Source organism: Pituophis catenifer, unplaced genomic scaffold (assembly GCF_029215685.1).
Source record: "Pituophis catenifer annectens isolate HBS135680 unplaced genomic scaffold, rPitCat1.0.hap2 SCAF_7, whole genome shotgun sequence".
NCBI classification, from domain to species: Eukaryota; Metazoa; Chordata; class Lepidosauria; order Squamata; family Colubridae; genus Pituophis; species Pituophis catenifer.
Genome location: NW_027256887.1, coordinates 70,152,992 through 70,180,634, shown reverse-complemented (window position 1 = coordinate 70,180,634; position 27,643 = coordinate 70,152,992). Strand labels below are relative to the sequence as shown.

The 27,643-nt window shown below is 39.1% G+C and overlaps 1 protein-coding gene across 1 annotated transcript in view; it reads right to left on the bottom strand.

The window, feature by feature from the left end:
• Positions 1-3,293: 3,293 nt before the first annotated feature.
• KIAA1549 (KIAA1549 ortholog) overlaps positions 3,294-27,643 on the bottom strand; it is a 141,596-nt gene continuing 117,246 nt past the window's right edge. Inside the window, exons 11-21 of the mRNA XM_070947183.1 lie at positions 25,423-25,625; positions 23,196-23,320; positions 21,923-21,937; positions 18,711-18,916; positions 16,331-16,554; positions 14,736-14,880; positions 12,020-12,313; positions 11,178-11,230; positions 10,275-10,423; positions 7,419-7,573; positions 3,294-3,548 (exon numbers count right to left, since the gene is read on the bottom strand). Coding sequence (XP_070803284.1) covers positions 3,294-3,548; positions 7,419-7,573; positions 10,275-10,423; positions 11,178-11,230; positions 12,020-12,313; positions 14,736-14,880; positions 16,331-16,554; positions 18,711-18,916; positions 21,923-21,937; positions 23,196-23,320; positions 25,423-25,625 — 1,824 coding nt within the window. The remainder of the gene's footprint in view (positions 3,549-7,418; positions 7,574-10,274; positions 10,424-11,177; positions 11,231-12,019; positions 12,314-14,735; positions 14,881-16,330; positions 16,555-18,710; positions 18,917-21,922; positions 21,938-23,195; positions 23,321-25,422; positions 25,626-27,643) is intronic.

Below are 27,643 nucleotides of genomic sequence, written 5' to 3'. Positions count from 1 at the left end.
AGTATCTATAATCCCATTGAGGTTTATGGGAAGATGATCCTGACTAACTTAAATCCTGCTGGTAACAATGCTGATTCTACAGTGTTTGGAGAACATTCTTGGATGTGGGACAAACTGCATAACAGAAATGCAATTTCAAGGATCAGGTAGGCAAAATGTAACACCGTAAAACCATCCATTAGCATCCACAAGAATACAAATGCACTGATGTCACACTCCTACTCAGATGACACTTTATGCCACTGCTTTAGCTTTAATTTACTCTAAGAACAGAAGTAAAATACACTCCAACAAATAAAATAATTTAGTTAGAACTTTCACTCATATTACGTGGGTTATAATTAAAGCAATGTCCATGTGACAGTAAATTACATCTCACAACAAACAGTAAAATCAAAATCCTGTAAGAACTAGTGCCTGGATGGCCTGTACCACTCTATCAGTAGCAGCACATACAAACGCAGAGGCTGCTTCTAATGATGAAACTAAGCTTTTGTTATTCTAAAATAGAATTTTATCATTTTAATTTTGTTAGTTTCACTTCCGTTAAAATCCAAACAGAGTGTGGCTTATGGTGAACTACTGCTGGTGAAATGATACCACTCAGGCTGGCTTTCTGTTCATCTCAAACCATTAAGCCTCTTCCTATGTTATCCTTGTACAAAAAGCAGGTAGAATTCAGAGGTGGGTTTCAGCAGGTTCTGACCAGTTCTGGAGAACCAGTGGCGGAAATTTTGAGTAGTTTGGAGAACCAGTAGTAAAAATTCTGGCTGGACCCGCCCCCATCTATTCTCTGCCTCCCAAATCCCAACTAATCATGAGGAAATGGGGATTTTGCAGTAACTTTCCCCTGGATTGGGGAGGGAATGGAGATTTTACAGTATCCTTCCCCTGGAGTGGGAATGGAGATTTACAGTATCCTTCCCCTGCCACGCCCACCAAGCCACACCCACAGAACTGGTAGTAAAAATTTTTGAAACCCACCACTGGTAGCATTTCTACATTTATGACCTTTGGCAAATGAACAAATAGCTTAGCCATCCAAACTTTAGCCTCAATCTCAGATCCTAGAGGAACTTTCGCAAGTGATCTCAAGAGTACCTTCAAGCGCTATTACAAGGGACGCATTCAGTTGTGCACTGAATGTTTTCAAAGGGAATACCTAAAAACACGGGGTGCTGAAAATATTATGCTTTTTTAAAAAATGTAAAAAAAAATGCACAAATTCATAGGACCATATGTGCAGTACCAGGTATCCTACAGGTAAACCGCAAATGCCTTTTCAGCAGTTTTAGATTTGTTAGCATGCATTTTCTTTCTCAGCAAGAATGCCATTCCTTCTGTCTAATCTGGTAGAGTACACTCTAGGCATTCATTATAAAATTCAAGCGAGGATGCAACTGGAAAGTGAGTTTTACATTAACATCTGGTACCTAATTTGCTCACAATGACAAACCATTTTAAACTGCTATACCAGGAGTGTCAAACTCAAGGCCTGTGGGCCACATCCGGCCTGCGGGGTGCTTAGATCTGGCCTGCTGGGCCGCCCTGGAAGCAGCGAAGGATTGGCCTGCGGTGCATCTGCCAGCGAAAATGGAGCTCAGGAGGCTGTGATGTCCTCCTGCAACCCTCTGCCAGTGAAAATGGACCTTGGGTGGGCCATGAGCGGCCCTCCCGAGCTCTGTTTTCGCTGGCAGAGGGTTGCAGGAGGACATCACAGCCTCCTGAGCTCCATTTGCACTGGCAGAGCCCTTGGGCCACCACAAGCGCCCTCAACACAAGTGAAGTTGAGCTGGCCATACCCACCTTGCTACACCCACCCAGCCCCAAAAGGTCAAACACAACCCTGATGCAGCCCTTAATGAAACTTGAGTTTGACAACTCTGTGCTATAGCCTTCCTGAAAGTGAAGCCTCTATTTAAGCAAACATCTTTGGATGTGTGGGTCTATACCGATCTATTTGCAATCATTTTTCAAGAAAAGGAAATTTACTTCGTGGGAAGTAAATATAAGAAAACATTTCAGGATGAAATGTTCAAATATTTTGATCCAGGAAAGTACATAACTCCAGTGACCCTCTTTAAAATGACTACTAAGTCATACTCAGTTTTTTAGGCAGCATCAAGAAGCATTAAATCATTGATCATGTATGATTACAACCTTTCAGATTAGAAGCATCCACTTTCAAAGGAAGGGAAAAGACAAAAAAAAAACAACAAAAAAAAAAAACAAACAAACCTGGAGCTACCCACATGTCTGCTCAATATTATCTATGATAGATTTCCCACATGGATTTTGGGATCCCAAGGGAAAATAATTCATGTAGAGTAATGCCATCATCATGCACATTTAATGTTCTCTGCGTCACTTGTGAAATGGCCCTGGGTGTGTCTCTCCACTTATTGATCCATCTGCTACTTGTCCATCCATAACTTATTAGTGCCAAGTACAGTTTCTAAAAAGAGGATGAAATGGTTTCCCCAGCCTGAATAAATGATTATATCCTTCGTTTGTGTCTTCATACTGCTCTCTCTCTCTCTCTCTCTCTCTCTCTCTCTCTCTCTCTCTCTCTCTCTCTCTCTCTCTCTCTCTCTTTTACATTTGCAAACACCAGGATCAAGGGACACTTTGAAGCTTCAGCACCAGAAGAACAACAAGAAAAGTTCAACGATTGGCTCCGTTTGGAAGCAATATTAAGCAATGATTATTCTCTTGGTTTAGCAAGTTTCCCAAGTCCTTTCTTCAAGAAGTCTCGCTATGGTCTAATTAAAGTAATTGTTTGCACAGGAACAACACCACTTGCATTGTATGTGGAAAGAAACATGTCAGAAGTATATAACCCCCCCACACCCCACCAACAGCCAGAGATTTCCACTCAGGAACTACCACTAATCTGAGGTGCCTTTTTTTCCTTAATCAAGGGCTGGCATGTTCAAATGACTGTTGTTTGAGAGGGTAGTACTGCCTTCTTTGCAGCATATGAATTTCCAGATCAGAATTACGAAAGAACACTCCTAGTCAAAGTACAATTATAATGCCAAAATGCTTAAAAGTAGAAAGTTTAAAAGATGGTTGTCATTTGCTGAGTCTTCCCAACTTTTATCGTTCACAGGAATCTCTCTTGCCACTGCTGCAGCTGCTTGCCGAAGAGTTCTTTTCTCTTGCTTCATAAATCCCTGGTATTGTACATGTTTACTCCTCTGACAGAAGAACAGCAGGCTCTTGCTGATTTTCCTGCAAGTCGAGCTTCCACAGGAAGCAGATAATTGGCTAATTTGCAAGGACAGAACAAATCAGCTGTGGAAGTTCTGTACAATGGTCTGTTTCTGAGAGAGCCGGAGAAGCTCCTCTCGGATTGCTTTGATGAGGGAGGCAGATGAATGTCCTGTCTGGAGGTCCTCAGTGGAGCTGGTGTTGTAGCAAAGCCCTGGACCCTGCTGGTTGCTGGCTGGCAGATGAACAGGTGGAGCTGAAGGCTGTCGAGCCAAATTCCGCGGCATCTGGAAAACTGGTGAGGAGCAATATTCGTGATGTCCAGGTGTATGTGTCTAGAGAAAGGCACAGAACATTATTCCAGGTTCATCTTAAAGACAAAAATGCACAGAAGGAGAAAAACAGAAAAAGACGCAGTGACAGAGAAAGCAGAAAGTCTCCCTTTGATTTGAAATACAAAATTGGAAGAATGAACATTTTTTTAAGAGGAATATTTGATCTTGCTGGCCTCTTTCTAGAATTCCTCAAATGTTAGAAGATTATTGCCAAAAGCTTAGCTCTATTGCCATGAAAACAATGTCACACGGCATACATTTTTATGGGTTAGAATAAACTTTATGAAAGGAGTAAAAGGTTACAGGTAATCCTCATTTAGTGATTGCCTCATTCAGTGATTATTTGCAGTGATAAAATAGTAACTTTGTGACCACTCCTTGAAATTAAAGATCTATTAAGGTCTGTAAACCGAAGGAAAACTGAAGTAAGATCATAAATTAAAAATCATGATTTAATTTAACATCTACTTCAGCTTAACAATGGAGTTGCTGGTCCCGACTAAATCAGAATTACCTGTATTCTGAACTGACAGTTAGATACACTTATTTTACATACATATAAAGCTCAACTGGAAATGTTACAGATTGTATTTTTTTTAAAAAAAAGTCCAGTTTTCTGATTTTGTTGCTTTACATTTCTTCCTTTTATACTTATGTAAGTATATACTCTACTCATCAGCTTAAGAAAAGAGTTCATGAATCTGATGAAATGGATTTTAAAGTCTGCAAAAGTTATGCCACAATAGCTTAAAGACAATAGTCTTTAAGTGTCATAGTGCACAGTGGCTTCAAAAGTTAATCGTAGTGATGAAACAAGCACCACTTACTTTTATTAGCATCTAATCATATTTTGTATTCATGTGCATTTATGATTAAAAGAAAATACATACTTATTCAAACTAAAGGTATTTCATAACCTTGTGGACTATAGCAACTTTGTTCAACCTGATGTCTTTTAGATGTGTTCGGCTTTAATTCCCCTAATCCTCAGCTCATGGAAGTTGATCTAACACAGGGCTGTCAAACTCCCGGCCCGTGGGGCAAATGCGTCATGCACTGGCCACGCCCACGTCCAGTTTAGCAAAGGGGGGGGGAAAGTCCCAATACATCACATGACGATGTGAGTTTGACACCCCTGATCTAACATATCAGGAAGACAATTGGTTAAGAAGCCTCTTCTATAGGCACATTACAGTTTTCAGAATCAGTACCAACAAAACAATGCTGCATGTGCTTTCAAAAAGGAGACTTACCCCCTTGGAATCTATAAATCCATTAAAATGGTGAGACTTGAGCTGAATAAGTAAAGAAGGAAGGAAGGAAGGAAGGAAGGAAGGAAGGAAGGAAGGAAGGACTTGCAAAGAAACACTGAGGCCACAATTTTAACAATGGCAAATGGCATGCAGAAGAGACAGACTTGGCTAAGTGCTGCGATAGAGGAAAACAAGCACCCAAGAGTTTACTCCAGTGGGAATCTGCAGGTGAGAGGGAGGAATTCAACTCTATCTTTCAGAGCACTGTATAAATATATCAAGACTGGCCAGAGGCAGAAGCAGTGGTGGAAGCCAGGCAGTTCTTGATGCTTTTGTAGTGTTGTAGGCTAGAGCTACAGGGGCTGCGTTAATTTCTTAATTTGCTTGGCCTCCCTTAGGTGAAATGGAGAGTGAAACCCCTGTCACCAATACTGTAATAAAATTGAACAAACCATTAAGTCAGTTTCTGTGCGTAGAAAGGGGGGAATAATTCTATTTTGTTCACTGACTTAAGTTGCCAAGTACTTTGGCCCTGCTTCAGATCTGGCTCTACCAGTGTAGTAGGGATAAAACTGAAAACGTTACCTTACATTACTGAAAGAAAGAAGCTGCTGAGAGAACCACAGAAGAAAACATAACTTGCCAGGTTTAGAAAGGAAAGTAACAAGAGAAGGCCAAATGGATTTTGCTGATTAATCCAAAGATTCTGCACCAGCTAATTTCTTTCATTCTACACAAACTGAAAGAACAACTGACTTGGACTCTGCTTCTACACTGTCAATGAACCAAGTTTTGGTCTTTCTACTACATAAGACCTCTTATTTCCTCACTGTTTGTCAAGGCACATGCCTCACCAGCCTGGGCACCATTATTTACGAATTAATTTGGAAGATTTTTATTTTACAGTTATAGGACATAGCAGCCTAGAGCATGAAGTAAAGTGATGGGTCCAGAAAATTCAGGACCAATTTTACTAGTCTTACTTGTAGTCAGTTTTCTGCCCACACAAATTATGTTAAACAAAGCTGTATGTTTTTGCATGTAGCAGGCCTTGAAAATCCCCTTCCTACCCCTTCTTTGTATGACAGTATCATACAAGGTTGCACTGGATCAGTTAAATTCATATTACATAATACAAAATCGGCTAGAAGTTTACTTCAAAGCAGCAAAACTGGGAGCAACTGTTCTTCCTTACATTATATATGATTGACTGTCAGCAATATTGAGAATTTAAACTCTTCCTTTTGAAAATCTGGTCTAGGTTTTGTATTTTTATTTGAGTCTTGCTATTTCTTTGATTTCTTAGGAAATCAAAAAGTAAATTTTAACTCACAGATTGAACAGAAGGTACAAAAATACCACTATTGCTGACAGTAATATATTTCAGGATTACCTTCTTTTAGTGAGGGAAGAATAGACAATGAGATGTATAAAATCACTAACTTACTATGACAAATTCTGAAAAGAATTTATGAGAGAGAGAGAAACAATAGTTCTGCCTTTTATAAAGGACAGTGGCGTGACTGAAATTTCACTGCTCACAGTGTGTTTAATCCTAATATTATCCCTGAGTCAAGTAATTTTTGACAGTGCTTCAAATATATACTGCTCAAAAAAATAAAGGGAGCACAAGCAGAAGACATCCGAGATCTGAATGAATGAAATAGCCTTATTAAATACTTTGTTCTTTACATACAGTAGTTTATACACTGCTCAAACAACTAAAGGGAACACAAAACTACTGTATGTAATGAACAAAGTATTTAATAAGGCTATTTCATTCATTCAGATCTCGGATGTCTTCTGCTTGTGTTCCCTTTATTTTTTTGAGCAGTGTATATAAAACCTATTTGATTAGAGAAGACACCAGCTAAACAGAAAGGAGTACAAATACTAGCCACAATGCCTCCATCATAACACCTTTGATATGTTTGGAAACTATAGTCTGGGGTGGAGGTATAGTCTTTGACGCAGGGAAGAGCAAGCATGTAAGGAACATGAATGAAAGATACCCCTACCATATAGGGAGGGATAAAGAGGAACTCATGATAATTCAAACATGCATGTCAATAAGAAAGCCATGCTCTAAAAACAGGATTTTGCACCGATGGAATTAGCTTGCAAAAATAAAACATCACAGAAGAACACAACCAGACACGGCTTTTATTTTGTAATAGTAAAAACCTTTTCAGTCTCATCTGAAGTCTTTCCAAGGATAGAAAGTCACAATACTCTGTCACACCAACCAAGTGATTTTGATCTTTTTTCAGATGGGCATGAGGTTTGACAGAGCCAGTGGCTTCAGAAAGACATGTTCAGAGGAGCCATCTTCACTGAGAGCATAAGGAGAAATGGGGAACCTGAGGCTCCTTAGATGATGCAGTGCTGCTGGTGCTGATCAGGGCAAATAATAGGTTGCCTAACCTGGCATAAAGGAAGAGAGCTAAGACTGAGTAAGAGAAGGACAAAAAAAGCAGAGGTTTAAGGGCTGAAGTATGAAAAAGACAAAAGCAGCAGCTAAAAAAAAAAAAAAAACCAGAGAAGCAACTAAAAAAATTGAATTAAGGAAACACAAGACTGCTTCAGAAACTATTCAAACACGAAGCACAGTACTCACTGCTTCTCTCCTAGCAAATTCATCCTCTCCACGGTATGGGGGCCACCCTTGTTCCCCTGGCTGGCCATGCCCTGCTCTGCCTGAGGGGATCTCCATTGGTTGACCTCCGATCCTGCTAGCAATTCCCACCTGAGTGAGGTGCTGTATCTGAGAACCTTAAAAGCAAATATTGTTTTGTTTTCATCTTACCATGCAGCATCAGAAGAGTGAGGGGCAAACAATCTGAGAAACAGGGATTGGGGAGATAAGACATAACCAAAGAAATGGGGCTCACGGGGGGGGAGGGGGGATGATTCAATTAACTTTTTGGAAAGATTGACAAATTAGGATAAATAAAAAAAAACATCTGCTTACATGCAAATTTTTAAATGTGGGTTTTCCCCCCTCAAATGGAGGGTATTTTCTGTGTGATTTTTTTTTTAAAGGAACATGCTGAAGGCAAACGTGGTAGAGCAGAGAAGAGGGGAAGAGAAAGGGTCAGAAAAGCAACACTTCTGACCTATCAATATTTAATCATCATCAATGTGCAGTTTAGGAGAATTTACTTCATGCTAGCAATTTGCCTTCAATACAAGAAAATATTTGCTTAATTTAGGATACTCAGCTGCACAGTCAAAGCAGAATCCACTTTTTTGGAGAAGGGTTTTCATATCTATATTCTTATGTGAATGGAAGGTGAGGCTGAGATTCAATCAACCTTTACTCTTTAAACCCCACACAAATGAGGAAATAATGCCACTTAATATTTTGAGCAGCGCTGTTACAGTTTTAAATCTCTGCAAGAACTCACTTTTTAAAACTACCCCAAAAGCTCACCCCCCAAAAATCCCCCCCAAAACTAAAATGTTTGGCTTTACTTATTTTGAAGGAGCTCTGAGGGATGAAACTGGGCTGTCTGTGTGTGGCCAACCCTGTTAGAAGTGATTATTAAAACTCTTTTGGCTGCTTTTACTGATTGTCTCCTGGAATAAGGAATACTGACCTGAACGAAACTGAAGTCCTGAGTTGTTTCTAGTGCTAATTTTATACAAACGATACCCAGTGATATTAGTTAAGATAATGCACAGACATTTTGTCCTGTTTACCTTTTAAAACATACTCAGATCATAACTTGGGATGATTTTGTATATTCTTTTGTTTATTCTAAAGCAGTGTTTCTCAATTTTAGAAACTTTAAGGTGTATGGACTCAGATTACAGAAATTCCCCAGCCAACATGCTCAGGTTGAGAAACACGGCAAGTAGTCTTCAATTTATGACCACAATTGAGCCCAAAATTTACGTTGCTATGCGAGACATTTGCTAAGTGAGTTTTGCCCCATTTTACGACCTTTCTTGCCACAGTTGTTAAGCGAATCATTGCAGTTGTTAAGTTAGTAACATGGTTGCTAAGTGAATCTGGCTTCCCCATTGACTTTGCTTGTCTGAAAGTCACAAAAGGTGATCACGTGACCTCGGGATACAGCAACCGTCATAAATATGAACCAGTTGCCATGCATCCCAATTTTGATCAGGTAACCATGGGATGCTGCAATGGTCGTAAGTGTGAAAAACTGTGATTTTTTTAGTCACTTTTTTCAGTGATGTTGTATCTTTGGATGGTCACTAAACAAACTGTTGTAAGTCGAGGACTACCTGTATTTTGAAAGGGAAAAAAACAACCACCAAACAAGGGCTTACAGCCATGCACGCTGCTTTTCATATATATGATGCCATACATAACATTGTTTTTATATGTGCGTATAAAATATGCCCTCATCTGGAAAGGCAAATCTAACACTTTTCACTTGGTCTGGTTTCTGATAGATAAGAGAGAAGTCACCACTCTTCATCTGTTAGAAATAGCAGTTGAAGTAGTTAATTCCTGAGGCAACCTTTTCATCTCCTCATGTCATAAATCAAAACACATGCTGGAAGGCTGCACAAACTAACTCTATCTCTAAGTGCATGATAGGCATATTTCCTGGTGCTTCTGTGGCAAGGAAATATCATGGTTCTTATAAAATTCTACCATACTCTTTGCGTCCCCACCACCCAGCTAATGGTTGAATTCTTTTGTACCTTTTACAGATATCTTCATACTAAAAAGCCTCTTGGGGCAATATGGATGAAGGATATCTCGAACATTTGGAATTATGAAAGTTCTTGAATCTTTTATTGCTTTCTCTTCAACCTCATTGTTGTATGGAAACAAACTATAGGTCTATACACACGTTGGAACTGCACTACTGAGTTGGATTATGAAAAAGTACTCGGTTTTCTCAAATATGGGGCATGCAGAGGGTTTGGGAGGCCTGCAGAGTGCTCCTGGGGGCTGGGAAGGGCAAAAACACCCCCCTTTTTTGCAAAAAACGGGCCCATTTTTGGCCTCCCAAACCCCCTACGTGTCACGTTTTTGCCCTCCCCAGCCCCCAGGAGCACTTTGCAGGCCTCCCAAACCCTGTGCACGCCCTGTTTTTGCGAAAAACAGGCCTGTGTTTTGTGAAAACGGGACGCGCGGGGCAGGGTTTCTGGAGGCCAAAAATGGCTGTATTCGGTGTATAAGACACACCAACATTTCCACCCTCTTTTTTTTTGGGCGTCTTATATCAGAAAAGTATGGTAAATCCACCCCCCAAATATGGATGAGTTTCACACAGAGGCTTAGAGGAATTGTTTTGCTGGGGGTGCAACATTTGTGTATTTAGCCATCCAGATTCTCCCCAGTCCAGGACCACAAGTTACTAAGCTAAGATGAAGGGGACTAATCATGTCTCTTCTTTATAGTCTAAATTTAGGGTCTAACTTAGCCATCGAGTTGTGGCTAATTTGTAGCAGATAAGACTCCTTGTAATAATGATTTCTTAGAAATCGTTACCTGCAGTGCTTCCAACTGGTCGTGGCCGTGCCACTGATGGCATTTCTTCTGGGTAGATGCCTCGAGTGGAATATTGGACATCTGATGGCTGCGAGTCTGGGTGTATTAATTCAACAGGTGGAAGAAACCCCGATCCAAGGTTTTGCCTGCTAGTAAAAAAATAATGAAACACATTCCTTCATCCATCCATTCACTCATAAAGAAGACTTTTATAGTGCTTCAGTCTTACTGACTCTAAGTAGTTATCTATCCATGCATTTACAAGATGCATTTGTGTACATATGTCTCAGTTCACTGGCTGTCATCATTGGAAAGGTAAGGAAATGCATCAAAACACATATTAACTAGCAGAATGAGAAAGGATCAAATTATGTAGGTGGAGTTCTCTGAGAAAGGACCAAATTATGTAGGTGGAGTTCTCTGGCTTGTAACATTTACCAAGCTTGCAATTTGGTTCAAAATAAGGAAGAGGTATTCTTAGAAAACATAGGGATGTGGTGGCTCAGTGGCTAAGACACTGAGCTTGTCGATCAAAAGGTCGGCAGTTCAGTGGTTCGAATCCCTAGTGCCACAACCGGGTGAGCTCCCATTACTTGTCCCAGCTTCTGCCAACCTAGCAGTTCGAAAGCACATAAAAAATGCAAGTAGAAAAATAGGGACCACCTTTGGTGGGGAGGTAACAGCGTTCCGTGCGCCTTTGGCATTTAGTCATGCTGGCCACATGACTACGGAGACGTCTTCGGACAGCGCTGGCTCTTCGGCTTTGAAACTGAGATGAGTACCACCCGCTAGAGTCGGGAATGACTAGCACATACGTGCGAGGGGAACCTTTACCTTTACTTTATTCTTAGAAAAAGAAATAATTCTTCTGCAAATACACCGATCAAATAACTAGCAAAGTACCTCTGCAACAGGCCTGGAGCTGAGGGTGGAGTCATCCCAAAATCCATGTATCTCTGAAAAAAGACCATATGTCAGGGAAAAAAAGCCATGACAATATCTTCTAAAATAATCAGGGTATTGTGAAATAGAACTCAAAAGGAAAAGTTAAGAGTAAAATATTTCCAAATATTGAATACTTTAAGTTAAGAAAACGTTTATCAAATCAAAATACTGGTCGGCATATTATAGAAGCAAATCAAGGAACCTATTACAGCAAAGGTGGGGAACTATGGCCCCTTTATGATGTGTGGACTCCCAGAATTCCATGCTGGCTCAAATCATAATGGGGCCATAGTTCCTCATCCTGTAGTCATATTCAGAAAATGGCAATCTTAGCAAAAGAAAAGAAAGAAAGAAAATGTTATATAAATAAAATACAAGAAAACAATAATGGGTTAAAAAAAGAAAAGAAAGGATTTTGATAAGCATATTTTCAAAAATTTATATACTAATTAAATACTAATTAAAGCATAAATGCAGATGCCCTTGAATTCAATTCCTGATGTCCATGAGGACCTAATCATTCAATTTTCTGTTAATACTAAATAAGTAATGTTGCATCTTTTTTAACTTTCTAGTCTAACTTATAGCCTAACGATTTCCTGGATGTCTTCCATCCAGTTACTAATGAGACCCTATTTTATTTAACTTCCAAGCTCTGACACAATTGGACAGATGCTGAGAAGCAGAAAATGTAGGATACCTTTAAGAAGAAGAAGAAGGAAAAAAAATTCTTGAGGAGAGAAGGAACTATTCTTTCTCACAAGGAAGCTCTTGAGATGAGCATCAATGAGACTACTAACTGTGTGAGCCTGGCTGTAGGGTGACCCCCACTGACTGCTGGGGGTATCTCTTGGAGCCCGGACAGGAGTGCTTGTTGACTGTCCTCCTGACCCTCCAGGATGGGTGATGGATGCTTGAGTACTAGGAGCCACCAGAGCAAAGGCATCATCCAGGAGAGAATGCATTGTCTGCCGGGCCTCTTCAATAGATGGCTGAGGAGGGACATATTGGAGAGCATGGGAAGGCAGGCCTGAGTATTTTCCCAATTCAGTTGAAGAAGGTGTCTGGGGATCTGCAGGAAGGTCAGGATCAGACTGGGAAAAAGAAGATGGGGGAGCAAGAACAAACACATTATCTAAGTATTATATGGGTGTGATATAATTTGTCGTAACAACATCTATGTGTTACATTGTGCAAACTTTATTGCGCATATTCTGAGTATCATTAGCAGTATCTCCTTCTCCAGAGATGAGAGCTGATGACAGTGTACCCAAGAAACAGTGTACCCAAGATACCAATTGAAGAGTGTATGCTTGCCGTAACTACTCAACTACTCACAGATAATATTTTTACATTTTGCGCATTACACAAAGTATTATTAATAAGATTTGCAGATGACTGAAATGCATCAATAGCAATAGCACTTAGATTTATATACCACTTTACAGTGCTTTACAGCCCTCTCTAAGCAGTTTACAGAGTCAGCATATTGCCCGTAACAATGTGGGTCCTCATTTCACCGACCTCAGAAAGATGGAAGGCTGAGTCAACCTTGATCTTGATGAGATTTGAACTGCCAAATTGCAGGCAGCCGGCAGTCAGCAGAAGTAGCCTGTAGTACTGTACTCTAACCACTGCGCCATCATGGCTCTTCTCATACTATGTGAATACCACATAATATGAAAACCAAAGAAAGAATACGTGTTTTTTTCCGGTGAGACCAGTCTATCAGGGCAACCTGGTCTACCCAAATATGGGACGGAGCATACTGCTTCTGCTTTCGCCTTTCAGTCCCAATCCAGGAGCCTTCGCAGGCAGTCGCTTTCACGACAAACTACAGTATTTTTTGTTTTGAATTTATTTCTTTGTCGGTAAATATAAATTCAACACAAAGAATACTTCTAGTACAAGCAGGTTGAAGCTTTCTTCGCTGAGCAATGAGCCAACCATTTCTCCTAAGCTTCGCATGCAATTTATGGGGAAATAATGGTGATATAGCAGTTCTGGATTGCAAATATATATGGCCAGAACTGTTTTGGGATTGTGAATTTTTTAAAATATATGAGGAAGGTGAAGGAAGACTACAGCAAAGTGTTTTAAAAAGTTCCCTGTGACATTCTGATTAGCAAGCTCATTGCATATGGGCTGAATAACATGAGAAGGAAGTAGATACAGAAATGGTTTAAAAATCTTATTCAAGGAACACTCAGCTATGATTCCTTACCAAGTGAAGGGAAGTATCCAATGAAGTGTACATGGTAGTCATTTTTAGTAACAGTTCAAGTAACAAGGAAGAAGGAATAGTTATCAAATTTGCAGATGATTCAAAAATACCCTAGTTTACCAAAACAAAATTCAAAGCAACCTTCATAGATTAGAGAAATTGCTAAGAATAATGGAGCAAATACAAAGTTATATGCTAAGGAATCAGAATAAAAAATAAATTCCGAGTGCAGTATATCTGATCCAGAAACTCTAGTTTATTTTTATTTATTTTATTTATTTGTTGAGTACGTATTAGATAATATATATAAGTATAAGCATGAATTGAATACATAAAATGAATACAATTAAAGGGAACATTAGGACAGGGACGGTAGGCACGCTGGTGCTCTTATGCACGCCCCTTACAGACCTCTTAGGAATGGGGTGAGGTCAACAGTAACCAGTTTTAAGATTAAAATTTGGGGGGGGGGTTGGGATGAAAGAACATTTAAAAAGTCAATTGTAAACCAAGCATGAATCAGTGGAGTAGCAAATAACTTTTTTTAGGCTGAATCACAGTAGAATTTAAAATTTAAGGCTATATTTGTTCACTTTGTTCTGCAATGATTACACCTCACTTTGAATACTGTAGGAGGAAAGCCGTGTTGGTCAGTGGTAGGTAAAAATGGGAAGGATTCAGAAAAATTGGACTAGTTAAGAGAAGGGCAACAAGTAAGATTAGGGACTGATAAATTCTATTAAGGGAGATTAACGGCACTGGGAACTCTTAGCCTTGTGAAAAGATGAATGGGGAAGATATGACAGCACTCTTCAAATAGTTTGTCACCGAGAAGGCAGCCCAGACTTTATCACATGAGAGAATGGGACAGGTCAGGAATAATCGATTTAAGCTACAGATTCCAAAATGAAGAATTGAAAGCTGTTACCCAGGACTTCCCCTTCACTGGAAATAGCAGCCAGGCAGATGTTTTAATTAGAATTCTTGCACTGACCAAAGAGTTGGACATTGTGGCTTAGGCTTCCAAGTCTAAGTGGTACCACAGTGCATGAATCCCGTTTTTTTGAGGCCCTAGTTATGCCTTCCCTTCTAAGACAGAAAATAGATTTGAGACACGTCTATAAATCAGAGGTCTTCAAATATCTGTGAAAAAACCAATTTTACATTAACAATCTTCACCATACAGTCATGCAACATTTACAATCTTCACCATACAGTCATGCAACATTTACATGCAAGTTGAATGTTACGATATATTATCACGTATAGCTTTCCTAAAGATCTAAACATACAATGTAGGCTGAGTTGTTGACACCCGGAGGCCTTTTATACGTCCCATCACTGTCCGTTGTGATTAGCCTGTCCTTGTCTGCATCCATTGGGCTTCCATTCATCTGATGCCTCCGACGCTGCTTTGGGGATCGTTTTGCCCGTGAACTAAAGAACAAATAGTTTCTTTAAATGCCTTAAGATTTGCCAGCATTGTCTAAATTGTGTTCTTATTACCATGAAACATTACCTCAAAGTGTTTGTAGCATGTGAAACATCTTTTATCTAAGCCTCTAAAAATTTTAAGGCAATCTATCTAAGGACGGTTTGGCTTGGAATTTTTATTCCTATCACTACTTCCCGTTTTATAGGCTATTTTTTATTGCTTTTGTTTTTGCAACTGCAGCAAAAGTTTTGGCAGATGAGTGGACATGAATAATATAATGGAATAAACATAAAATAAATAGCTAGCTTAATTGTGATATGCTCTCATTTATCCAAATTCTCAAGGGAATCATCTTCATCATCTGAAATTTGAATAAATAAATCAGAACATTCATTTCGTTTTCCATTTGATAGACCTAGTTTAGATATTATTGTAAAATGAACCAAGTTTCTAAATATTGGCATGAATGCAGAACTGTTGGTGGCATCTTGGCAGGTGTTAACATTTTATCTACTTATTTTGTACGGGCCACTGATTTGAGAAAACATTAATAGAGTATTCATTTTAATCAGTTGATCCTGCCTCCTCACCAAGAGAGACTCCAAAGTAAGTATAGAATAAGAATAAACAAACAGCAAGCATAGTTAAGATATGTGGTATATATTCAAAACTAACTCATTAAAATACACAGAAAACTAGGCCAAGGAAACAAATCACAATAGACGGCCCTATCAAACAGAATAGCATTGATTTGTTTCCAAAAAACAAGAAGGTTCAGTAATCGATGTTATACCTTTAAGAGGGCCATGTTGGTAGTAAATGCCAGGTTTTATTCACCAGAAAGGAAGGCACCTGAAATAGATCTACCATTTGTACATCTTAATATTAACCAGGCAGAAGCCATGCTCAAGAAAACTGAAGACCCTGGCAGATCTGGGAGGCAAATTTCAAGAAAAGGAGCACACAGCTCCCTTTTTTTTTTTTTTAATTTGATTTATATGCCGCCCTTCTCCGGAGACTCAGGGCGGCTTACAATGTGTTAAGCAATAGCCTTCATACTTTTGTATATTTATACAAAGTCAGCTTATTGCCCCCACAAACTGGGTCCTCATTTAACCTACCTTAGAAAGGATGGAAGGCTGAGTCAACCTTGAGCCTGGTAAGATTCGAACCTGCAGAAATTGCAGGCAGCTGTGTTAATAACAGGGTGCATTAAACCACTGTACTACCAAGGCTCCTTTTATTGTCCAGTATATTCTGTTGCCTTGATTTCTTTTCTCCTTGTGTCTTCCCAAGTGAGAAATTTATAGATGAAGCATGACACAAAATATTTTAACATTCTTCGTATTTTAGGAATCTGACATAAAATATTTTAACATATTTTCTTAATCTTCTCAGGAATATACACATTTTCTAAATCAATGGGAATGAATTCCACTCTCTCCATCTTACCTCTTCCTGGGTTCTATGAAAACAGTTGGCATGTTGCCACTCGGGTCCAAGATTTTATCTATCTGCATCTGTGCCTTGCGGTACATCTGCTGCTGTTCTTTGGTATCGATGATAACCACGTCATCCACAATTGGGAATTCATAATGTCCTTTGCGCTTGGCACGTAGCCGGATCTTGTTACGGTGATGCTCAATCTCAGATTTATGCCTCAGAGCTGTTTGTATCTTTCAAGAAAATAAAATAGGGAGATGCATTAAACCTCTTCTGGAACATGGTGCTTTTCTTCTTGACATGATCAAAACGGATCAGACAGGAGAAGGAAAATATGAGAAGAAAACGTTGAATGCTTGCCAGTATATAACTTCAGGTGGAAAAAAAGAAATCATGCCCTGTATGATTCATACAGCAAGGACAATCAGAAGAGAGAGCACAGCATATTAATAACAAGAGCATGACAAACAGCATGCAAATTGCATCTCCTGAAACCTGTCGGAGAGGCATAGCAGCAAAGAAATCAGAGAGAATCCGGGCTATGGTAAAAGCTTATGTAAAAAAAGACTGTGCTTGTATAAAGCTAAGAATTATCCGTCTGATAAGAATGGTGCTTGGGATTATGTGTTTCTGTTCTGGATGTCTCTTCCGATTACAGGTAATTTTCCTGTACCGCTGTCTGAGGAGCCACTACAGCAAAACCTCACTGAGACAAGATAAAAGCGAAGTAGTTAATCGTATAGAGAAAACAACATTTATTTCTGTTGTTTCTTACTTTCATCCGCATTACTAAAATATTGATCTTGCTTCACAGAATCTGCTATTACAGGAATTGAAATCTACTTTCTCTCCCTCATTTAACAATTTTCTAATGCATTTGAATTAGGGGGCCATTTGAAGAAGAAATCATAATGATCTCCCTCAGTGAGAGGTAGAGCATGTGGTTATGTATTTATGGACTTGTAGATTTAACAAGTAAGTGTGACTATATGGTTTTTTTTTCAGTGTAGCAAAAACATACAGATATGGGAACTTGGATGTATCCCTAGGGCACAATATCCTAGAAAAATGGAGGCAATCTTATATAAGAAACTACAGCATCAAACTTTCGGCACATGGGAAATCTAAAAAGGGAAAAAACCCCACTATTTTTCAGCTTCATCCACAAGGCCAGGATTCATGCCTGGTTATTCTTTCAAAGAAGCCACTGATGTTGAGAACAGGAGACATTGTCCAAGTTATTTTTACATGTCTATGGAGATTCTCAGTCATCCAGGTCATGGTTGTCCCAAAGGTGCTTTTTCAAGAGGCAACCAGACTTTCTTTGTTTTTCCTTGAAGACATTTCGATTCTCATCTAAGAAGCTTCTTCAGCTCTGACAGAATGGTGGAGAATGGAAGGATTTATATTCCTTGCAATTCTCTACAATTCAGTCAGAACTGAAGAAGCTTCTTGGATGAGAATCAAAATGTCTTCAAGGAAAAACAAAGGAAGTCCAGTTGCCTCTTGAAAAAGCACCTTTGCGACAAATTATTTTTACCTTTACATTTTGGGCCCCTCCTCATTTCTTGAAGGAGCCACAGTCATACCTGGCATGAGGTTAACCTCATCAAGGTGAGGGTAACTTTACTTTACAGAGCAAAATTTTAAAAAGCCACAAGAGACACCGAAATAGATAGGCTTGACACAGGGTTGCCTAGGAGCACAGTACTAAATATACATCATGTAAAGGTATAGGTAAAGGTTCCCCTGGCACATATGTGCTAGTTGTTCCCGATTCTAGGGGGCGGTGCTCATCTCCGTTTCAAAGCCGAAGAGTCAGCACTGTCCGAAGATATCTCCGTGGTCATGTGGCCGGCATGACTCAATGCTAAAGGCGCACGGAACGCTGTTACCTTCCCACCAAAGTGGTCCCTATTTTTCTACTTGCATTTTTTACGTGCTTTCGAACTGCTAGGTTGGCAGAAGCTGGGACAAGTAATGGGAGCTCACTCTTACGTGGCACTAGGGATTCGAACTGCTGACCTTTCGATCGACAAGCTCAGCATCTTAGCCACTGAGCCACCACATCCCTACATCATGACTTTCAACCAAAGAATCCTGAGGTAAAAGTGGCAGAGGACTCACTGAAGGTCATTCTCTTCCTGTCAAGGGATGCAAGGCAGAGTAGATACAAAAAGAGAGTCCTCTCAGTTAGGGCCTCATTTATGAAATGTGTTCTCCAGAGAGCAGACCTGATGCCCACCTAATTTTTTTTTTTTTTATAATTCTAAACAAAGTATCTCCTTTCTTCCAAGTATTTCTATGATTTTGTGTTGGCTTCATTTTAAACAGACTCTTCTTGTGAGATGTATGCTATGAAAGGGGAGGCTATGAAAGAGGAGAGTACCTCCTTATTAATTTTGTTGGTTTCGGCAACTCGGTCAGAAAGGGGTTGGTTTTGTGCTGCAGGCACTGTGATAGGCTGCATAGCAATCAGTTGGATCTTGCTAGGGACTCTTCTACTGATTTCAGAGGATCGTGACATTCGGTCTACATGCTCAAAGATAGAGGCTGAAGATGGCTGCTCCGTTCCATTAGTGATCTGAGGAGGGCCTGGGTTATAAATAAAAAGAGAAAAAGAGAAAAATATATTGGTTTAATAAACATTATCTCAAATCCCAGGGCACGTGACATTTACAAAACATTCTGGGCCAAAAAGCAACAATCATAATTTGAATAGTACCATTGAAATTAGAAAAAAATAATGTAATGCTAGACAACCCGTGCCCCATTAGGTCACTGTTTCGTAGATATTTCCTTACCCAAACAGAAAAACAGTTTGGCCAGAAAACCTTTCGGTTGACAAGCTCAGCATCTTAGCCACCGCGTCCCTATAAAATTACTTCTAATAAAATTACTATAAAATTACTTCTACCCTAATAACCATGATACTATTTTTTTTGGAGAGGTCTTTGATGCTCTCTGAGCTTGCTTGTTTTCTTGCAGATATTTCTTTACCCTAACTAGTAACAACATCAGTGCTAGTAAGGAGTGCTGTTTGCTGTCAGTTTATATATTATTGTAAGTGAGATGTGCAATTAATATTGCAATGCATTGAATAACACTTCCCACAGGTATCTCTCTCTCTCTCCCTCCCTCCCCCCTCTCTTATATTATATAACAAAACAAATGCCAGAGGTGCTAGTTAATTTACAACATAAATATCAAGTTAATGTATCTGTACAAGTTTGATTAACTGTATTCAAAATGCCTCTCCAAGCCAAAATTTTATTGCTTTTCTAGAATTATAAGTGTTTGCCAGTAAAAGCCATGTGACTTTTCTAGTAATGCTTGGCCATGCTGAGAAGATGTCAAAAGAAGATTAAAAAGTATGAGAGAGCAAACCGACTATCTCAGCAAAATACTTGACCATGGCTTTACTATGAAAAGGAACATTCTACACAAGGCCTCTTTGAAATGGTCACAAAGCCAGAAACTTAACTTTTGCTTTTAACAAACTGCAGGAGCATGACATCTTAAGTTACATTTAATTAAAATAAACCTACTTGTTATTACTTTATGAAGCTGAATTATTTAAAAAAAAACAGAATTCAAACTAGCCACAGTTGAGGGTTCAACTCAGAGGTGGGTTTCAGCAGGTTCTGACCAGTTCTGGAGAACCGGTAGCAGAAATTTTGAGTAGTTCAGTGAACTGGTAGTAAAAATTCTGACTGGCCCTGCCCCCATCTATTCTCTGCCTCCCAAGTCCCAGCTGATCGGGAGGAAATGGGGATTTTGCAGTAACCTTCTCCTGGAGTGGGTGGGAATGGAGATTTTACAGTATCCTTCCCCTACCACGCCCACCACGCCACACCCACCAAGCCATGCCACGCCCAACAAGCCACACCCACAGAACCGGTGGTAAAAAATTTTGAAATCCACCACTGGTTCAACTGAATATAGAACCAAATATTTCCAATTTTTACTTTGCAGTTAAATCATGAAGGGGAGAAAAAAACCCTTTAAGTTATGGTTTAGCTTTACATCTGAAAGAAGGTTTTATGTACAACTCTTAAATGACTGGCTGAAGTAAAGCAATAAAGATTATTGTCAAGAGAGGAATATGATTTTAACAGTAATAAGAACATTGTAATTACAACGTGATGTACAAAGATTTAGGATTAAGTTTTTGTTTTCCATGATAATGGAAAGCTAGATCCTCTACAAACCTCAGTTTTACAAATAAAAACCTCTATTCAGACAACTATTATTCATAAATCTGTAGCCTCACAGAAGTCACCCAAAACTCTTCTAAGAATCTTTTAAAGTCCGCTGCATATAAAATGCGGGAGGAGAAAGCTTATGCACAGCCACCTGTTCGAGGTCAGACCATATGTGTGCACAAATAAAATCACAGCAAATACTTTTCTTTAGGAATATATTTTAAAATGTTGAGGACATGGATGGGCACTTTTTGGAAGGAGATTAAGCAAACAGATCAGAGCCTACAGTTGAGATCTTTTATATGTCTAGGTACGGCCTCAGTTAAGTGGGGCCACCTGTTCCCTCTTTCTGACTTTCCGCTTATCTTCTTTCAGACATGTTTTCTTTGATAATCTCTCTCTCTCTCTGTGTCTCTCCCCCTCTCTCCCTTTCCCTCTTGGGAAGCTGCCTCAGTTGTTGGTCTAAGGCCTACAGATAGCTTAATCCTCCTAAGGATTAAAAGAAATGACCTCTCCAGATACCTTGCATTTCTAAATTCCTCCTCCATTAGCAAAGCATCATGCAATAATATGCTGCAAAGATAAGTATCATATTTTTTGGAGGATAAGATGCACTCCCCCCCCCAACAGAGGCTGAAAATTTGGGTGCGTCTTATACGCTGAATGTAGCCCCGCCCACCCGCCGGCCCCCACCCTTCGGCCTCTGCACATCCTCTTCCTGCCTGCAGAGATTGCCACTGACAATGGCTTGTGTTTTTGGGCTCCGCGCATCACATTTTCAGCCTCCAAACGCTCCCTTTGAGAGCCCTACAAGGCTGTGCATTCAAAGTTTTTTTTCGGCCCTAATGAGGTGCTAGCGATCTTCTGAGCTTCGCCTGCTTTTCTCATTGCTGTTCCCTCCAACGATCAGCTGTGCTTTAGAAGCTGTTTTTAAGCCCCAACCAGGTGGGTGCGAGCTCAAAACCAGCGAACTAATGTGCTGAAGCTGACCAGGCTAAGGACACTAGCCAGATGAATACCTGATAGGCAGATTCCCAACCCCCCCATTTTCCTCCCCAAAAACTAAGGTGCGTCTTACACTCCAGTGCTTCTTATACTCCGAAAAATACGGTATATGGGTCAAGCATAGGTTTTACATGCACAAAATCCGAAATTCAATGTCAGTTAAGTAGCTAAGCATATGAAAGATCTGAACATAATCACGGAAAATTGTTAAGGATAGACAATTGTTTGCTGATGAGACAATAGACATATTTATTTAGAGTAAAGTTGTTTCATGTCAATATTCACAGTAAAGACACCTAAATGAAAATCTATTACATTTACTTCTATAAAGAACCTCTCATTCTATGTTTAAATCTGCTAGGTCCAGGTTCATATTCTTTTTTAAACTTACCCACTTTGTTTAATCCTGATAGCATCCAAAGGAAAAAAAAAAACAAAGGATATCATTACAATTCACCAAATCATGATAGGAAAGTCATATGTTACTGAGAAGTATTCTAAGATAGCAGTTAACACAAGGAAATTGTTTCTACAGTTTGACCAAGGACATACCATAACCCTTCTGAGATCATTTGGATGTACAGGCAGTCTTCAACTTACATCCATAATTGGGACCAGAATTTCCATTATTAAATAAGGCAGTTGTTAAGTGAGTTATGCCCAATTTTATGATCTTTTTACCAGGGTTAATTGAATCACGTAGTTTTTAGGTTAATCATGTGCCCATCAAGCAAATTTGGCTTTCTCCATCAACTTGCTTGTTGAAAGCCAGTTGGGAAAGTTGCAAATGGTGATCATATGACCCCATGACACTGCCGTCACCATAAGGGAATGTTGATTGTTAAGCGCTCAACTTTTGATCATGCAACCATAGGGATGTTGCGAAAGTTGTAATTATAAGTCCCAACTGTAAGTCATTTTTTTCAGTGTTGTTGTAACCCCCACAACTTTAACCTTAGACTGTCTACTGTTGACCTCACCCCATTCCTAACAGGTCTGTAAGGGGCGTGCATACGTGCCTACCATCCCTCTCCCACTGTCCCCATTTATTTGTATCCGTTTCATGTATTCATAAACACGTTCATACTTATATCTGTTATCTTATACATGCTTGACAAATTAAATAAATAAAAATAAATAAGTTAATAAGTGCCTTATATTCTAATGTGGTCTTGAAGGTCTACTGCATAACATTCTGGACAGAATAATATACACTTGTATAGTTACCATTACAATATTCTCATTTATTTGCATAAATAAATACAGGGCTTCTTAGTAGTCATTTGTTAACAAAATTAGCCAAGGAATAAAAAGGATTCAATTTTTCCAGAAAACTAGTATCTTTGATCTATTTGGTTCAGGTAGAACTATGGTTAAAATGAACTTGTATAGCATAGCTAGAACAGAAAAAAAAATTGGACAAAGTCAAATACATAAGCATCTTTTGAACACTTTGAGTGTTTACAATCAATGCAAACAACAAAACAAAACAAACAAAACAAAACAAAGAACAATCCAGGGATCTATCAATGTATTTTGCAAATGATGGTCAGGAGAAATATCAATCTGTTTCAGTATTTGTAGTATTTTATGATTTATGAATAGGTATTTATATTCCTGTAAATTATTTCAATGTTATATAAAAGTATAATCATGTAACTTACCAGGCTTGCTAACTCGATGAGATTTCACGTCATTGGCAGCTGTTTGAGATCTTGCATTCTCATCTCCTGTGTCTCGGCCACTCGAGTGCTCACTCACTGTGGAATCAGCATCAGAAGGGGAAACTCTGTATATACCAAAACAATATTATTATTATTATTATTATTATTATTATTATTATTATTATTATTATTATTATTATTATTATTAAATGGTACGTTTCATATTTATACTATATAATAAACAATAGAGTAGGATATAAATAAGGTTACTAAAGAGTGTGGATTTAATTAATGTTTCCTTTCACCCACAGTAATGCATTATTATACACTTTCAAATAAAGTCCATGAAAGAGAGGGACTTTAGAAAGAGAGAGAGATTTGGGCCTGTAGATTTTCTGGACAAGTCTCTGCAGTATTCTTGGAGAATTTGGGGAATGAATTGCTATTGGTTTTCCAAGGGCTGAGAGAGAATGACTGGCCCAAGGTTGCCCTGTTGAAGTCAGGCCTAAAACAGGGTTAGAATTACAGTTTTTTCCAGTTTCTAGCCTGATGGCTTACCCACTACACCAAATTAGCTTTCTCTTGAGTTAATTAAAGAGATATGTACAACTAATGTATTTCTTTCTCCTTTAAATAAGTCTCTTTTCTTCTACCTTCCACTGCATCCATTAACATGCATGATTCACTATACCAGTGGTGGGATTCAAATTTTTTAACTACTGGTTCTGTGGGCATGGCTTGGTGGGCGTGGCATGGCTTGGTGGGCATGGTATGGCATGGCATGGCTGGCGTGGCAGGGGAAGGATACTGTAAAATCTCCATTCCCTCCCCACTCCAGGGGAAGGATACTGCAAAATCCCCATTTCCTCCCGATCAGCTGGGACTGGGAGGCAGAGAATAGATGGCGGCGGGGCCAGTCAGAGGTAGTTCTCCAAACTACTCAAAATTTCCACCACTGGTTCTCCAGAACTGGTCAGAACCCGCTGAATTTCACCTCTGCACTATACGGATGGCAGTAGATTCCGGACAAACTAAGCATTGCACAAATCAGTTGAAAGGGAGATTCTGCAAAGCACAATGGTATGAATGAAGCAGTCCTCCTTAAAGTATTAAAGTACCTGTGTCTTTTAGAAGTCTTGACACAGCTGCTTTGGAAGCTTCCTTAGTCATGTGCACACATGCATGGATATGTATTTTGCTGGAACTCCCCAAGAACAAGGTTTAATGCTTTTTACAAAACCATTAAGGGCTTTGTCTGTCTCAATACACTTTCAAATGCCCCTTTCAAATGCTTTGAATGGCTTTGCAAAAAGTATCGCTCCATGTATGAGGATGAGATAGATTCATGGGATAAATAACTAATTGTCAATTACAGATGTAACAAGTAGAATATATCCATGCAAATGATATCTTCAGAAACCCGCAAACATCCAGTAAAGGCTTTGATTTTTGATAAACATTTTAATGTAGGTTGTGATATAATATGACTTTCACTGTTTGAATTTACAGTACATTTCTGTTCTTACCTTTTAAAAATTGATGTAATATTTGTTCTCCTTTCTTTTTTAACCAGTATGAATAATTGCATTTTGGGGTAATGATTGCTTTCAAGGTTCTTATTTTCATTTTTTAAGCTTCCATTTGAGGATATGTGTATAAAATAATTTACATAATGGATCCTCCATTTTCAGTGAAGGACAAACACCAAATGCAGGGTACTAAGCTTTCAAGCTCAAAGAACCAATTGCTAAAAGGATCTCCATATACAATACAGAGAAGTCAGCAGAACTAGTCATTAAGTAGTGGAATGAAGAACTGTGTACCCTTCCCTTTAATTATGTGAGAGTGTCTGTAGCAACCATGGCTATTTTGGATAATGATGGAATCTTTCTACATATTAGGAGCGAATCACATTGGAGAAGGTTGTTAAACCATCTGGAAATTTCAGAAAGTTTAGGTACATTATTACATCACATCAGAACTTGATGCCCCAAAGTCATGTCATTGGTGCATTCAACACGTGTAGCCTGGAAAAAAAAATCCACAAAATTTGGAACCCAGCAGATGAGCCTAGGAAACAAATCCTTGTGGGCTTATATATATAAAAAACCTTCTTGAGCAAAAAAACCTATTCAAACTGAGGAAAAAGCTTCAAAGAATAAAATAAATCCTTCACAGTTAATTAAGTTTAAAATGTGCTGAGCAATTTCTCATCCTCTGAACTGACCTCCCTCTATGTCGGACATTCTTGGAAGGCTTTGAAGATAACTTGGTCTTGGGGCTTGGCAGGTCACCATTTTCAGAAGGTGTGGTATCTTTAATTGGTCCTGGCAGAGGAGTTGGTTCATGGATGATCAGGATGTCATCCTTGTTATGCTGGCCTAAATGCTGCTTTGCAAAATCAAAGCCTTTTACGCTAGGAGCTTGTAGCTAAAAGTGGAAGGGGAAAAAAAAGGAAAGAAAAAAAAAATGAAGATTATTAAGACAAAAAAATTAGCACTCCTGAACTGACACTGTAAGTATGCAAGTTAAAATGAATCAAAAGGCCTGCAGAGTAATAGAACAATAAGTAAAATGAACAGAAATGTGGGCATTCCTGGGAAAGTGAAAGAATGATCTGAATAAGGAGAGTCTGAGACAGCCCAGTGATATGCTGAGTTTGAATTTAGGTCACAGAAAATTAAAAATTCACTATGACTGCTGCTCAATCGACAGCTTTTTGAGGATATTTAATTGTCCAGAAATATCCCTGGAAGCAAAGTCATTATAAAATGACATAAACTCGAGCGATCTGCCTGGTATGATCAAAGCTTTCCCCAGCTTGATACTTCCAGAGTTATGGTACTTTTCCTGGAAACTGTAGTTTAGAGCTTCTGCAGAGCATCAATTTTAGGAAAGTCTCATTTAAAGACATCTCATGGGGGGAAAAAGACTGAAATGAATGATCTTTACAGATCAAATTGTACTGAAAAGATGAAACAGGCTCAGTTTCAGTAAGATTCCCACTAAATGTGAATATTGTGCTCCTGAATGTAGATTTTCTTGTAGTAAATGACCAGGGTGAGCCCAAAAGAGGGGTCTAGCTCATCATCAGTCTCAAGTCCCTTTGAACCCACAAGAGATCTAAGTCTAGGCTGTCCAGCCCACCTTGAATTCCGCTGACTCTCATCTACCTCCAATTTGCTTTGACTGTTAGTAGTTCAGATTCTTGTAGAGAATGTTAACAAGCAATATGTAGTCTTTTGAATTTCATTGCTTCCTGATTTATTATGCCTAACACCTCTGCTATGGTTATTTCTTGCTTCTGTAGCCCTTTGTTTGTTTATACCATTTTTTCCTATATTAACAAAATCCACTTTTGTTCGAAGACAAATTAAGATCCCCAAAACATAGCAATGTAAATAAACACATAGAATGCTCAGTTTAAAGGTTCTATTTGTTTTTTTTTAAAAAAACCACACAATATTTATTTCTCAGCTAAGCACCAAAATGGCTCTTACTGAGTAAAGTATATCACCATAATCATCTTGTCACACAACCTCTCCCAACCTGACACTGGGGCTGCAATTTCCAGAATGCCTTTTGTGCATACTAGTAAATTACAATGTACCTGGAAGATGCTACCTTGAAGAAGATTATTAAAACTGGTCAAGTTGCAGAGCATTCTACTGACAAGTTTAAACCAGCAGATGGAGATAAAAAGCTTTGAAGGAAAAGGTACTTTCTACTTGCTGGTATATTACAAAACATTATGATTTTAGGATAATAGCATAGACAATAATACAATCCTGTGAAATATCTACATCTGTTGACAGTGGTGGTGTTTCTGGCTTTCCAATTAGGCAGCCTACTATATTTGAAAATCTATAAAAATTGCTAGTGTGCTATAGTTAAAATGCTGAACTTGAAACAGGGAGTCCCAGTTAAGCAATCCCTTTAGCAATAGCACTTAGAATTATATACCGCTTCACAGTGCTTTACAGCCCTCTCTAAGCAGTTTATAGAATCAGCCTATTGCCCCCAACAATTTGGGTCCTCATTTTACCCACCTCGGAAGGATGGGAGGCTGAGTCAACCTCGAGCCTGGTGGGATTTGAACTGCCAAATTGCAAGCAACTGGCAGTCAGCAGAAGTAGCCTGCAGTACTGCATTCTAACCACTGTGACTTTGCACCACTCCCCCACACATCATTCTCTCTGATAGAGGTTGTTGTAGGGAGACCCCATATATATTGCCTTGAGCTCTCAGAGAATAGATAAGATCTAAATGCAATACTAGACAATACATGCATGTACTATTATTACTATCCTGTTTCCACGAAAATAAGACATCCCCTGATAATAAGCCCAATCGGGCTTTTGAGCGCATGCACTAAAATAAGCCCTCCCCAAAAACATTTAAACGCAGAGCTGGAAATCAGGCAAGACGGCAAGAGGAGCCCCATCTTG